The 16,280-nt window shown below is 34.5% G+C and overlaps 1 protein-coding gene across 2 annotated transcripts in view; it reads right to left on the reverse strand.

Moving 5' to 3' along the window:
* EYS (eyes shut homolog (Drosophila)) overlaps positions 1-16,280 on the reverse strand; it is a 2,062,375-nt gene that overhangs the window by 491,349 nt on the left and 1,554,746 nt on the right. For both annotated transcript variants that reach the window (XM_011945635.1, XM_011945634.1), the window contains exon 31: positions 12,867-13,099. In XM_011945635.1, coding sequence (XP_011801025.1) covers positions 12,867-13,099 — 233 coding nt within the window. The remainder of the gene's footprint in view (positions 1-12,866; positions 13,100-16,280) is intronic.

The raw sequence follows: 16,280 nt of genomic DNA on the forward strand, positions 1-16,280 counted from the left end.
ATCTTCTCACTCCCAGTCTTTTTCAATAAACCTGTGCTTCTCAAATAGATGTGTCTCCAGGAATTTGCACCAGCAAAACCGATTTGCTTGTAGTCAGAGGAGAAACATAAAAATTAATGGAGAATGATTTTATTTACTGTTTATATCATATGTGTTGTAGAATGTAAGCACCATGTGACTTTTAAGATTAAAAAGTAAGAGACTAAAGATCTTCAGAATTCAGCTATGTCTTCAGAACTGTTTTGGGTATAGTTGAATCTCCTCTGACACTAGGCATAAGACAGTGTAAATATTTGAAAAGAACTGCAGAAAGAGCCAGGAGTGGTGGCTCAGACCCGTAATCCCAGAACTTTGGGAGGCCAAGGTGGGCGGATCACCTGAGGTCAGGAGTTTGAGACCAGCCTGCTCAACATGGCGAAACCCTGTCTCTACCAAAGATACAAAAATTAGCAGGGCATGGTGGTGCGTGCCTGTAATCCTAGCTACTTGGGAAGCTGAGACAGGAGAATCCCTTGAACCCAGGAAGCAGAGTTTGCAGTGAGCTGAGATCAGGCCCCTGCACTCCAGCCTGGGTGACAGAGCAAGACTCCATCCCCTTACCACCCCCAAGAAAAGGAATTGCAGAAAGAAATACAATTAATCCTCGAGTGGATTCATTTACATCTTGATTATAATGCATTCTATCTTTATGTTAATATAATAATATCTGTAAGAGGCCTTTTCCTATTTTCTCAAAATTCTTATTAAAGTTTCCAAACTGCAAACAATGGGTGATAACTACCTCCCCTCCTAAAGGTGGGTATTAAACATATCTGGGTGTTACATGTTCATTGGCCTAGCTACCATCTCCCCAAATCTTATGAGAGAAAGCTAGAGTTTATCAAAGAGGATGATTCTTCAGAGGAATTTAAGAGTAGAAAGCACTAAGGCATATCCTACCCCCCCCCTCACAAACCAAGTGGGGAAACCCCCAAAAGCATCATTCAGAAATAGTCGACAGTGGGACACATGCTAGTAGAGCTGAAGCAGTTTGTAGGAATCTCTCTTGCTATCTGTGTAGAGAGAGTTGTTGGGAGGACTAGACACATGTTCTATGAGAACTGCAGAAATATCAGCACATAATGACTCTAAGCTTCTGCATTAAGAGAGGAGCACAGTCTAGCCTGATCTCTAGTAGCATGAGGCCCTGTCCCTAGGATGACCCCAGTTCCCCTGCCCCTCCATTGAAATGCCTACCTGAGAAAGCTCAGTACTGCCAGATGAATTTATTTGCTTCAGCCATGCCTGAAGATAGGCCTCTGACCTCCCTTTCTTGGAGGATTTACTAAAAAGCCTTACAATCATGTCTCCTTCTTGTGTCCCTTTGAGATTTATTGTATCTCTTACAACTCAGAAGTTTCTTTCTTAAAGACAGCTGACATTCCTTTGAAATGTAATCATCAAGAAGGACGGAACTTCTGTTCTATCCTATTTCTGTGGGACAATAGAATCTTGACTTGGGAGAAGTGCCAGCTAGCAGACACAGTAGGCCTAATCACATTTACACTGACCAACCCTTAGTAATTTTTCACTTCTCTGGCTCTACTTGTGTCCCTACTTGTCCCCCTCACTTAAAAAGACTCAATCACACAAATCAGAATGGAACTCAGCTCTTCCCCTACTATCAGTAGTTACTGAATAAAATCTGTTTTCACTGCTTTAAAGAATGTCTAGCCTTGTTTGCCTTTGACATTCTACAATTAGGAAGCAGGAAATGGAAACTGGGCCCTGCTTCTTGCTGGGAGCGTCTTGAAAGCAGTTGGAGAGCTGTGAAGTTGTTGAACAAAGTGAGAATTCACCCATGGGTTTATTTACATTTCTCTTAGTTGGCAGGACAGTGATGCCTGAGATTTTCTGGGATCCAATTGATGACAAGGAAGGTAGCAAGGCTCAAGTCATCTAGAAATAATCTTGTCTAATAGCATGTCAACCTTGTCATGTGCACCAGCCAAAAAGAGCAGGCATGTACTTACCTGAGAGCTGCTAAAGAGAGCTTGTAGGATATTAACTGAGAGTGCACAGCCTACAACAGGGAAAGGTGTCATGGGGAATCACCAACAAACCATTGATGCAGTCACAATGACAGAATGCATTTGCTGCCCATGCGGAATTATAATGAACACCTACTGAGGAATATGACTTTTGATGCCTTTCCTGATTTCTGCTATCCTGTTCTGACCTTGAAGACTCTAGCTCTGAGGAGGAAGTGAATCAAAGGGAAGGGCAGAAGGGTGTGGACAGTTTCAAATTAAATATAGGAGGGAAGTTTTAAATTGGAGTAGATTTTTCAATACCTACCAGTGACCTGAGAGCTATGGGATATTCCCAGGTTGTCACAAAATAAGAGAGTAAGAGAAATCTGATAGAAGATTTCTATAGTCGGTGTTAGAAGAAATGAAATTATTCTTGAGTACAATCTACTAAGTCAGGTCATTTAATAACTGAATGCATTACTGTCTCAATATAGATGACATTATTTTTGTTTTTGTTAAAGAATTTTTAATAGAAATGTATAGTAGTTTAAGATAACAATTTTTGGCATTAAATTCACTTTGGTTTGAGTTCTTACTTTGGTAATCACCACAAATTACTGTGTTCTGGTTTGTTGACCCCACAAATTATTTTCTCTGTGCTCAGTTTTTTCACCAGTAGGATGGAAATTTGAATAGTTGTAGTTTACGTATTTTGTGGTATATTCCCCGCCCACCATAATTCTTCCTTCTTAGGCAGCTGCTTTCTAATCTGCAGGTAGATCAATGAGCTGATTTTCAGCAGACTGGCCAGTATGGCATACTTTGGACTAGAGCCATTGAATGAGGGGCGGTTCCCTTAGCCAAACTGGACAGCCAGTATCTCTTCCCCAGGTTCAATCTAAGAATTATTCAGGTCTTCCTTGGGAGAAGGACTCTACAATGTTCATTCAAAATCCATTGTCAATCAGGACATGGTAGTAAAAATGAAACATGACTTGAACAGAAGAATACTGAGAGTGCTTTTGTTCCTAGTTGTAGTTCCCTTCTGCAAACATCTTTGCATGCTCATTCTAGGGTTCTATGAGATTCCACCTTTATTTTCATATAATAAGTTTGAATCTATCATTGTTTATTTTAACTTGGATTAGATAGGTAAACTAGTTCAAAAAGCTTGGATTCCAATCTCAGTTCCAGAATTTACTGGCTGAGTTAACCATGGACAAGACACTTAAACTCTCTGCCTCCATTTTTTCTCTTGTATTGTGGGGATAGAATAATATTTACTCCAAAATCACACTGATTCATGAGGATTAAATTAGTCAGTATAAGTTATTTATTATTGAGTTGGTTTCTATAATTTGGAGATAAAAAAGCCTCCAACTAATAAGTTATTACTTGATTCACAGAATTGGTGTGTGGAATGAAAGAGAAAATGCATGAAAAGACTTTAGGACAGTGTGTATGTACCAAGCGTACCATGGTAAATATTAGCTGTTATTATCTGTTGCTTTCCTATTTCTTAGTTACTACATTTGTACTATGGTTTGAATGTGTGCCCCTAAAACCTGTTGGAAACTTACTCCTCAATGCAACAATGTTGGCCTGTTCGGTGTAATGAGAGGTGATTTGGTCCCGAGGACAAAGTGAATGGATTTACACCATTATCATAGGAGGGGGTTCATTATAAAAGGGGTAGTTGGGCTCCCTTTTTCTTTTTCTCTTTCACTGTCTTTCTGCCTTTTGTCTACTATCGTGGGATGATACAGCAAGAAGGCTCTCACCAGATGTGACCCCTCAATCTTGGACTTTCTAGTCTCCAGAACTACGAACCATTAAATTTCTGTGTATTATAAATTACCTAGTCTGTGGTATTCTGTTATAGCAACAGAAAATGGGCTAAGACAATCTGATATTACAGTAGTTTCTCATTATTTGCTATTTTGCTTTCCTCAGTTTCAGTTAATGGGCAAATGCCGTTAAAAAATATTAAATAGAAAATTCCAGAAATAATTCACACATTTTAAATTGCGCACCTTTCTGAGTACTGTGATGAAATCTCATACCATCCCCATCCATCCCACCTGGGATGTGAAAAATTCCTTTGTCCATTTTACATTAGAAACTTGATTGTTTATGGTATCTGAGAGGAGACCTGGAGCCAATCTCCTGTAAATACAAAGGATGACTGGGTATAGGACTTGGTACTATTTGAGGTTTCAGGCATCTACTGCGGGACGGTCTTTGAATTCTATCCCCTGTGGAGTAGTGGGGACTACTGTAGTCTTCAGAAACATTGAGATTACACAAAGTTTCCATTTCCTACTTTTAAACCACAAGCAGCCAAGAGAACTGCAGACAAAAGGTGGCATATTTGTGTGAAGATTATTTTTAATTTCCATATTTCTTCATATCTCTTCATATTTATTCAGATCCATATCTATGATCCTAGGACAGAGAATAGAGACATTCACAGAGAAACCTTACCAAAACAGATTAAAGCAATTGAAATTGATTGAATATTCCCAGGACAGTTAAATAATAAATTCTTCTGCTCAGATAGTTTTCAATTTCATTAATAAGATTGTATTTACAAGTAAGGGCATGATGTTGTATTTTACATATAAGTTCTTAAATTTTTCCTACCAAAGCCACATTGCATGTTGACAAAAATGAAAGTGAATTTCCCAGAGATCACACATTTTGTTCTTAATTATCTCTGCTCATTATAGCTTTTTGTTGTTGTTTTGCCATTGTGTAATAACATTTTAGGGCAGGTTCACATTAGCCCTTCTTTTACTGTTGGTCTGTTTTCATATCATCCAAATTTATATTCTTCAATCCTTTTCCCTGATTTATTCCCGTTAACTAGAGAATAGTATTTTCTTACACATCCTTACTATTTTATTGTAAATAGTGTAATACAAAAATATTAATGTAGTTCCTCTACCATTATTTAAAATTTTTAAATGTCAAATGACATTAAGATTCTCAACCTATCCCCGTTAATTTAGTTATCTGATAATGTGTTCTCCTATGGAAAACATAGTGTTTTCTTTGAAAGACTGAGTTGCAGTATCAGAAAAAATAGTCATATTTAGCATTTGGCTATAAAACTTCATTAAAATTCATTAGATGAGGGAAAATAGGCTCATTATAAATTTAAAATACATCAGTGAATGAAATTAGAGGCATTTATTTTTCTTCAATAATTGGTTTTAGTCTTATATTAAGTCTAAGAAAATTATCAGTACTTACGGTTTTCCTTTAAAAAAAACTCATAAAAATCATTCTTATATACTCATGTTTATGGTAGTATACTACTCTCTTCGGAACATTCTTTCCTCTGCTTTTCAAAATTCTAATGACTTTCTATTTTTTAAGTTTTGGCTTAAATGGCATTTCCTCATTGTAGATTTAAACAGGACTTTCTTCACTCCCAGTGCACCCCGTCCTGGAACCATTAAAAATTAAGTTGCATGATCACTGAATACCAATTTTTTTCTAATTCTTCCCACTGTTTAAACATTGTCACTTAAAGTGATTTCATTGGCAGTATGTAAGAAAGTATAATGATATTTTCTGCTTTCTATTTTTGTTAGCAAATTTACTTTAGAAAAAAATGCTTTTAAACATGTCTGTCCATTAAAAGGACTATTAGTAAACTCATCAAATGTTAAGTTTCTATACCTAGAGTAAAATATGTATCTATTCTCTAGAGATAATTTGGTACAATTGAGGTCATTAGTATCTTATTGGTTTATGCAATTGTTCATTTCAAGTATACGCAACTCAATATATTTTTCTTGTAATTCAACTTGGAATATACCCCTGAAAAACTTTGGGGGACATGCTGTGGTACATTTTCTGTATGGACCTTGTATTCTAGTTCTACACTTGACTTTAACTAGTAGTTTACTTAAGTTACTACACTTTTTTTGAACATTGTTTCTTCACCTCTAAAATATTTCAATAGTGAATGATTTTAGTAATTCTACAAAAACATTAAACATGTATTTTAATCATATTTTATGTGTTAAATTATCTTTATGTGTGGGTATACATGTGATGTATATAACAATTGTATTAAAAACAAATAGGAATGCATGCAATGAAGTCATGGTTGTTAAGAAATTTAGCCCTGAATTAGAAATATAAGATAAATCACACTTCCCAGTGTGCGTGAATACATGTACTTGGAAATATTTAGCTAGTTGATCATTCTTGCTTTGACTGTAACCTTTTGTAGAATAGGCCTATATCATTTGCTTTATTATCCATATCATTTGTGCCATGGTCAAGTTTTACTGCATATAATTCAGTTTTTCTGTGAATAGGTGGGGCAGAAGATAGTGCCAAAAAGAAAGAATGGAACCTTTACTGTGACTTGTTTTCTATAACCACATTTTATACCACATATTTTCATTCACAAAATAATATATGAAAGGACATAAGCCTTATCCATTTGGTAAATTTTGGATTTAAAAAATCTATACTGTATTCTGCAAAAGAGAACACAAAGATCTATGCTTCCAAACTATTAGAAAGCATGAGGGTTAAAAGAGTTTTCATCCTATTTTTTGACCTGTTGTAATTATTTCTCAATTTTTCTCCCCATCTCATCTTCTTCTCCACCATAATCCTTTCTATATTCTACTCTCAGATCTATCATTTTGAAGTCCAATTCTGGTCATTATGTCCTTTGATTGATTGAAAACCATTCTAACGGTTTTATATTTTAATCTGTCATTTAGGGTTCTCTGCCGTATGAGTCACACCTGAATTTCCAGCTTTATTTCTCAGTCAATCCCATATGTGCTCTGCTCCCAAACCAAACTAGACAGCTCTCTTCTCTTTCAAGTATTTGTTCATTCTGATTTATTTTAAGTATCATTTAAACTGATCCTTAAGTACCATTTCAGATACTATTTTCTCCATAAAATAGTTTTCTTGATTACCTAAATTGAAAGTAAGAAAGGGAAAAATCTTTGTTTATGGAAATATTTTGATGATGTATTTATGTTGTGTTTGCACAGATGAAAGGCAACAAAAAGTTTTGCTAAACTATTCTGCAAAATAAATGGACATAAAAGACAGAAATCCAGGGAGAAAAAAAAAATGTCCACACATGCTATGAATGCCTTTTGTGAATGATTATATTTTTGTGTTGAAATAAAGAAGAGGCCTGTTTTGTGATATCTTGGTGGATTGTATGGTCTAGTTACTATTTCACAAGCCCAAGGAAAAATGGCCTCTCTTGTTCCTCTCCTCTTTCTCTTGCACAGGCAGTGGGTTAGCATATGGTTGAGGTGTTGCCAATTAGACAATTTCAGTGTCTCCTGGGACTCTGAATCTCAAGCAAGTGGCTCAGAACATGGCACATGTTCCGTGCTGGGGGCGGATAGACCAGTCTGTTCCTAGATCAGCCTCATTATAACTCTTGTTCCCTGGCTCTCCAGAACATTGAACATCTTTTGATACATTTTCTAAGCTGATTTCATTTACTTTCCTCAATTTGATGAACACTAGATATCCACCCAATAGGTTCCCTTTTTTGTATAATCATGTAAGTCTCCTGAAAGATGACAGAGGTCCTGTGGTAGGCAGAATAATGGCCTCCCAAAGATGTCCAAAGCCCAATTCCTGGGAACTGTGCCTATCTTACTTTACATGACAAAGGGGAATTGGGGATGCAGATGGAATTAAGATTGCTAGCCAGCTGACTCTGAGATACAGAGATTATCCTGGAGTATCTCAGTGGGCCCTATATAATCACAAGCATCCTTAAGTGTAGAAAAGGGTGTTGTAAGAGTAAGTCTGAGAGATACAATATGAGAAAAATTAGACCTGCCATTGCTTTCTTTGAAAATAAATGAAGGGACCATGAACCAAAAAATTCAGACATCTTCTAGAAGATGGAAAAGGCAAGGAAATGCATTCTCACTTAGATGCTCCAGTAAGGAACACAGCCCTGTCAAAACCTTGATTTAAGATCACTGAGGATTGTATCATAGTTATAAGCAAGAGAATAGGGAATAGGCTGTCTTTGTCTCCAGCTGAGCCCAGTGTTCCCTGCTGGAGAATGCTGTAGTTCATAGTGAAGAGAAGAGCAGGTGATAAACCTCCAGTGTACCTCTGACTTCAAAAATGAAATCCCCTGTCTTTGATAATAGGCAATCTTGTCTCCTTTCAGTCACTGTTGTTGACTTCAATTCACATTTATTTTCAATTTAACATCTCAGTATTTCAGCCATTGTCATGTACTGATAAATATGCAGCATTGCTCTCTGATTTCATACAGATTTTCAGACATGGATTTTAACATTTGAAAAGGCAGACACCTATTTCTTGGTCCTTTTCTGATGATGTAGACTATCAGTTCTCTGGAAGAGATATCACTGTTGTAAGAACCTTACTAATGCTCTGTTTCCCTGCCTTCTTAGTTGTGGAATGCCTGACACTCAGACATCTGACCTAAAGTTAACAAATAAATTAGGACTACTCTTGTACACTTTTAATATACTCCAGTTATGGTAAAAGCAAAGATATCTAGGCAGTCTATTTTTTTAACAAAACAAAACACCTAGTAAACAGTCTCACTTTTATTTCTACTTTTGTAATTTACTCAGTACAATTAACCTTTAAATATATATGTAATATATGTAGATAGAATATCAATTAAAACAAAATATTTCTTGCTGTTAATGTATGGCATTTAAATACTCCTTTATTGTATTATTTATAAAACTGTTTTATAGAACACTAAAAAGTATGGGGCTGTTTAAAAATGTTAATCTTATAATTAATAGTCAGAGGCATACGCTTTTCCCCAACACAAGGCACTGATATTCTAAATCTGTCATTCTGAACTTTACAGTAGGAGACAGCCATCTGCCTTCATGCAGCCATATAAAACAAAGCAAGAATATATGCTCTTATGTTTCTCTTGGTGAGATGTGAGATCATTATGATGAAGTAGGCAACAAGATTTAGTTAATATGAATTAAGATAGCATGTGTTGAAGAAAAAAAGAGCATATTAAATCAAACTAATTCTATAAGTCAATGTTATCAGCTGATTGAATATGGATGATTTGATAAAGTAGAGCAGCATATGATGTAATCCCAAGTAGATGGGAAATATGTGTGTGGGTGACCCATTCCTTAGTCTCATAGCTCCAGAAATCCTTTCTCTGTGTTACTGGATCTAGTGCTATTTTAGTTAAGGCCTATACTTTAATTGACATCTCTATTTTTCTGTGAAACATGAAAGTTGTTAAAATATCATAACATTCTTTCACAGGTTAAGAATATTAACTAGAAGTAAAAAGGAGTGAGGCTTGGGAAGAAAAATCAATTTCCAACATATCTTTACATCTAGATGTCTACACAATTATATATTTTTTCAGTCATGTTCTTTCATCAGTTATGTCTAGATTTTTCTGAAATTCAAATACTTTAAAATCTGCTTTCTAGATTTTAGTTTAAGTAAAATCATTATGAAAAGATATGACCACTCAGACACAATTTTTTGGCTCACCTAATGTGTTTTTCAGTTTAATTTTATGGGGACTATGATATCTTCTGCATTAAAAACTTACTAGATCAACATTAACTTCTTTGGTTTGATGATTTTTGAAATTTCATTTTTTAAAGAAAACTCTCTTTGCTTCCTGAAGCAAAGATTTTTTTCCTTTCATAAACAGATGACAGAGTGGAACAATTTAAAAATTTTATGTCATGGCATCACATTAAATTTGATTTTCCAACTAGTACAGTAATATAGCATGGTGGTTAAATGTGAAATCTGGAGTCAGCCAAGATTACTTCTAATCCCATTTCTACCATGTACAAACTGTGTGACCTTGACAAAGTAATTTAACAACTCGAAGCTTTAGATCTCTGATTTGTAAATGGGGGTAATTTAGAGAGCCTACTTCAGCAGGGTTATTCTGAGGGTTAAGTGAAATAAGATGCATGAAGCACTCAGTGCAGTGTCTGGTAAATCAGGATTCTTCACAACAATATCATGCAAATTTCATTCCTGAAGCAGAAGTTCATATATTTTAGGTGTTGATTGTACTCAATAAGGGATTCATTTAAAAATTATTTTCATGGCATTCTATCTGTAAATTCTGATTTATCTGTAAAATGCAAGCATTTAATACTGAGAACATTTCTAAGAAGTTATAAAAATGTAAATATAATAAATATAAATAGGGAAGATTTAGGGACTGTTTATCCAAAGCAAAGTTTTTACCAGGCAATTGAAACAATTTGAAAATGGCATATAATAATTATTGAAATTTACACTTAAATTTCATCATCTGTAGCATGATTCAGGTTTCATCTGGCCAACCTGAGTCATACTATAAAAAATGACATCCTAGGGCCAGATTCCAGAACTACAGATCTTAGGCAGTAGCAGTAGTCAACATGTATCAGTATGGATGCTAAGGCACATAACATCACAAATTACATTTAGAACAATAGGTTGAAAACACAATCCTGCCCTTGGCTTTCTTTATGATAGAAAGAGGCAAGATAATTAAAATGTGAAGAGTAAATGGTTAAAAATAAATATTCATTACTTTGATATTTATAAATAAAATTTCAGTTCTGAACATGCACATCACATGGCACTCTATGTACTGTACTGAAACTCTTTCCAAAAGAGGCAGCAACAAAAAAATTACAGATAATATTATGATAATCTAAAAATAGTCTTAATACATTAATTTTGTTTAGTATATCACATGCCTCAGTATTAATGAATTAGTTACTCTTCAATTGCAATTTTGTAATTAGTAATAATTATTAATAAAACTATTAGTCATAGTGTTCATTATGTACTTTTAAAAAAGAAATACTCTATAGATTACTTAGTGTTTAGCAAAACATCCCATTTAGTGGTTTTTAAAATATTATAAATTCAGTAAGAAAACTAGTTAAAAACTTAAGAAGTATAAAATGATTAATAATATGAAAACATAATTTCTACAGCAAAAGTAGGGTAGATTTTCAATTCTTTTCCTGGGGTTAATTTCCTATATTCTGCTACCAAAAACATCAAATACAATTAAACCTCAATGAAGCCTTGCTTTACTCCAAAATACCTCTATTTGTTTTTTTTTCTGCAGGACAATACAGGTTACTCTATGAAGTGTTAAAGATACTAGGTAAAGAGTTAAAGGAGAGAGAATTGAGGATTCAGTGGACAGAGAGAAATGATGGCTTAGAGGGTTATTGCTAGTGTAATGCGTGTGTCTGACCAGGAGATACACTAACATTAAAAAACTAAAATAGACCAGTCACAGTGGCTCACATATGTAATCCCAGCACTTTAGGAGGCTGAGGCGGGTGGATCACCTAAGGTGTTAGGAGTTTGAGACCATCCTGGCCAATGTGGTGAAATCCTGTCTCTACTAAAAATATAAAAGTTAGCCGGGTGTGGTTGCTTATGTCTGTAATCCCAGCTACTCTGGAGGCTGAGGCAGGAGAATCACTTGAACCCGAGAGGTGGAGGTGGCAGTGAGCCAAGATCACGCCATTGCACTCCAGCCTGGACAGCAGAGAGAGACTCCATCTCAAGATAGATTAATAAATAAGAGTATTTTTTAAGACTCCACCTAGCACAAAATAAAAAAGATAAAAAGCCTCTCAGAGTTTTAAATAGTTAAATGTAGATCTAAAAGAGCTTTACAATCCAAATTATCTCCCTAGACCCTTCTATTTATATAATATCAATGGCTTTAAATTATAGCAGAAAGCAAACATCATGATATTTTGCAAACACATGAAATACTTTTCTAAAAATCAAGCCATAGTGATGTATCTTCAGAGCATTTTATAGATAAAATCAATTTTGAAGAACACTTCTATGATGTCTTAAGATGAACATGAAAATAGACTATGTTTCCATTTCTGTGCCTTTTACTGTATTTGTTTGCTTACTTGGCTAAATATTAAACATTCCCAGTCACACAAAGTCATTGTGGAAGAAGGGTGGAATAACACACACACACAGAGCCACATCCACACACCTTGAATTAACATTAGGTGGTCCCACATTTTAGCGCTTAAATGGGGAGTTATCAAATATAGTCTTGGATAAGTAATAAATTATCTGCTATCTGAATCATAATCCAGTAGTACTCCCCATCCCCTCCTCTGTAATTTAGAACATGAGATTAGTTGTATAGACACAACGACACTTCAGCTATCAGTGCAAGGACAATCAGTCAGCTGCATCATGACTTAATGCCTTTGTAATCTGTCCAGGGTGTTTCTGGCTTTAGTTGTCTAGCATTTCCCTAATTAACTGAAAACGTCTTAGGAGGCTATTAGATGTTGACAGTAGGAGAATATTTTTTTTTCATTCATTAACAGCTTCATTAATGTTAAAATCATATTCTTAAGCATCAAAAGTTAATGTACTATTATTAAACACTAAATTCAAATATGAGGATTTGCATATGAAGTATATAAATGTGGCTATTTTGCAATTAAGCAATAAAAATAGTATTAATTAGAACCTAACTGTCTCTATGGAAACAAAGGAAAGATTCACCATAATTTTAGAAGTAACTACATAGAAAACATTATTTTGAATTTTAACTTCTATTTTATATGGCAATTGGAAATATATGTCGAATGGCATTCCTAATGCAAAAAAAAATCTTAGGTTTGCTTCTACAATACTAAACTGAACGTATTCTATCAGAATTCATTTTTAAATAAAATTATACAGATGTTTCTTGTTTGTGCCATCACTAAGTTTACAATACATTTCAACTCCTGTCCATTCTCTGGAGAAGTTTTTAAAAATAAATACAAAAGGATAATGAAGATTGATTACCTTTTTCACAGAAGCGGCCAGTGAAATGTAGTGGACAGTCACATTGGAATGACACTATACCACTGGAGGGGAAGATGGGACGGCATGTGCCTCCATTGTGACATACATCCTCCTGGCACACAGAGGGTGCTGCAACAGAGGGGCTGACAGAAGTCCACATGGTATCAACCCCTTGTGTCACATCAGAAGCGTCAACAAAGGAGGCTGTTGGAGACAGCATAGATCCCTGGGATCTGTGATTTATAAACAGACCAGAAAAGAAAATATAAGTAGAAGCACTGGGAACATAAATGGAAACAACAGAAAATTTGATTTAATGTAAGAGAAAATAAAACCAATACTGATCCAAGGTTTAACTGAGGACAAATACAATTATCATGTTTGTTTCACAATTATGAGATTTGTAAATGTTAAAAATTTCTGAGCCACATAATGTGACCCTGTAGTAGTAAGAAACGTGGAAGAAATGACCTTCATAAACTTGTCAGTTATTTTATGGAAAAAACATAGTCCTCCTTTAGCTGTTTCAGATCTTATGAGCCTAAGATCAAGAATTAGGTCATGCTACATTTTCATGCTAAAATTGTTCGAACTTGAAGGATTTCTAAGTTAACTGCTAAAAATGTGCATTCATTAGTCTGATTTAGCATTAATTTCTGGGAGCTATCCAAGAGGTACCTTAGAAATACCCACAGATATTCCTTATTTTTTCTTACAAATTTTAATACTATTTTAATTTTTTCTTCATAATAAATAACAATAAAATTCTCTGAATTATGTGAAATTTCCTACTTTTACATTCAAAACCCCTTGACAATTGGATTCATCCCTGCTCTTCCAGTCTACTTTATCATGATTCCTAATGAATACCTTAAATTCTCTCAGACCAAATAAGATTACTATTCCTTCAAGACCCTGAAATTTCCTAATTTTGGAAGTTTGTTTAATATACTTTTTATGAATCATTATTCCTCAATTCCTATCTAAAGTTCACCTACAGTGCTAAGCCCACGCCTCTATTATTGTTTTTCCCCGGCCGAGCAAGGTGAAACTGATGTTTCTCTCCTGTCTAAAATTCCACATCTCATTTGTACCATTGTTAGAACATTTACCACGTGCTTGTAGTATACTTATTTTATGTGTAGCCTCTACTATTTAGGTTGTATATATTCATTGTTTTTTCTTTCTCCCTCCACACAAAAGTTTCTCATTTTATTAGAAATCTTTACTCATAATACTTAAGAAAATTTGTGCGTTCAGCATACTCATGCGTTTGGCATACTGTTTGGGAAAGTTTTTAGAATTTCACTTAATATAATCATGAGATAATTATCTTTTTAATGTAAAAAACCTTTGTGAAATAAAAACTAACAATTAAACATAGGGAATTTTTATTTTATACCTTGTCATAAAGATAAAACCTTAGCAAAAGAAGTCACTTCAAACATTCGTCAACTGATCTTAGAGACTTAAATAGCTATTTTTATAACTACGACACACATTAATGTCAACTTATTGGAATAAAAGAGTTAAAATGAAATAGATAGTTTATATTTTACTGATACATTAATGTGCAGGTCAGTTCTTTTGCAAGCTGAAATTCTTTATGGTATTCATCACAGATTGTAACAATGTATTTATTTTCATGATTGAGCCTGACCTACTTCTCTTTTCTCTGGATTGCAATCTACGTGAAGGATGATGGGATGACTTCTGTGCTTTTCTTTGTTTTATTCCTAACAATGCTTGATCTCTAGTAGGCTCTCCAGTAAATATTGTAAAACTAATTTTGAATCTTTTTTTGTAAATATGCAATGTATCACACTACTTTCTGTTACTGTTGTTATTTGTTTGTTTGAGATGAAGTTTCGGTCTTGCTGCCCAGGCTGGAGTGCAATGGTATGATCTCGACTCACTGCAGCCTCCACCTCCTGGGTTCAAGCAGTTCTTCTGTCTCAGCTTCCTGAGTAGCTGGGACTATAGGCACCCGCCACCATGCCTGGCTAATTTTTTGTATTTTTGGTAGAGATGGGGTTTCCCCACATTGGCCAGGCTGGTCTCGAACTCCTGGCCTCAGGTGATCCACCAGCCTCGGCCCCCAACAGCATTGGGATTATAGATGTGAGTCACTGTGCCTGGCCTGTACCACACTACTAAACAAGGACAATAGCAATGAAATAATTTTTTCACCCCGGATTAATGTTATAACTACATTATGTAACTCTTTAGTTTTATAAATAATATAAATTCTAACGCTTTTGATACAGTTTTGTAATCAACTTTCTCTGATATTGCTCTATCAGAAAATTAGTATACATCTTCCTATTAGTACTTACAATATAAGTTTGTCTCTTTAAGGCAACTTTCATCAAGTTAAATGGCAATGCTAATATGCATGGCATGGGATTTATTACTCAATATTCTGAATTCTAATTTAATTTTTAGTTTTAATGTTTCTGAATAATTTCACCATTTCATCTAACATTTGCTATGGACTTCATGAACTGCAGTCAGTCACCACTTTCTCAGGAATAAATTAGAATTAAATGCCACTACTTCTTTCTCCTACTGTAGCTGCTCAGGGAGCCTGTCTCACCTAAAAAAAAATCAATACTTCGCATCTGTCAGTTGTTAACTGATTGCGCAAAAATAATTGCTATCAATTGATCCGAAAACATCAGAATCACAAATCAATTTTTGAAAGCAACATTAATCATTTGATCTTTGCTATAAAGATCAAATTTCATATGTGATATGTGATAATTAATAGTCTTTGGCTTTCAGTTTTATTTTTGGAAGTTATAGATTATGTCATGAATTTACTTGTTTAAAATTTAGAATGAATAAAATGTATTCAATTTGTTATATATTTAAAAAGGAAAATTAGTTCACAATGCTAAAACTTTACCTTATTTTTACATACAGGTTAAAAATATCAAGTGACTGTGGAGGTTTATTAAACATAACCAGATGATAGACCTAATTAGCAATGCAAAAAAGGAACAGTAAAATTACCATTTTTAAAATTCTAGAAATCATAAATATATGAGAGTTTTGAAAATAGTAAGTGCAAAAATCTGTTTGATCACTTCTTAGGTAAGTTTCTATAAGGATACAGTGATAAACCAGCCATTCTTATAACAAGAAATTAGTCTTCAATAACTTTTTCTTAATGAATTAGTATCAGAATAACATGTGCTCACTGGATTCAAAACCAAACTTGATCATTAGAGAAAGGCACCTTGATAATATAGCAATTTCTTTTTATTATTATTATTATCGTTATTATTATACTTTAAGTTCTAGGGTGCATGTGCATAGCGTGCAGGTTTGTTACATATGTATACTTGTGCCATGTTGGTGTGCTGCACCCATCAACTCGTCAGCACCCATCAACTCGTCATTTACATCAGG

The sequence above is a fragment of the Colobus angolensis genome, unplaced genomic scaffold (assembly GCF_000951035.1).
Source record: "Colobus angolensis palliatus isolate OR3802 unplaced genomic scaffold, Cang.pa_1.0 Scaffold241, whole genome shotgun sequence".
Taxonomy (NCBI): domain Eukaryota; kingdom Metazoa; phylum Chordata; class Mammalia; order Primates; family Cercopithecidae; genus Colobus; species Colobus angolensis.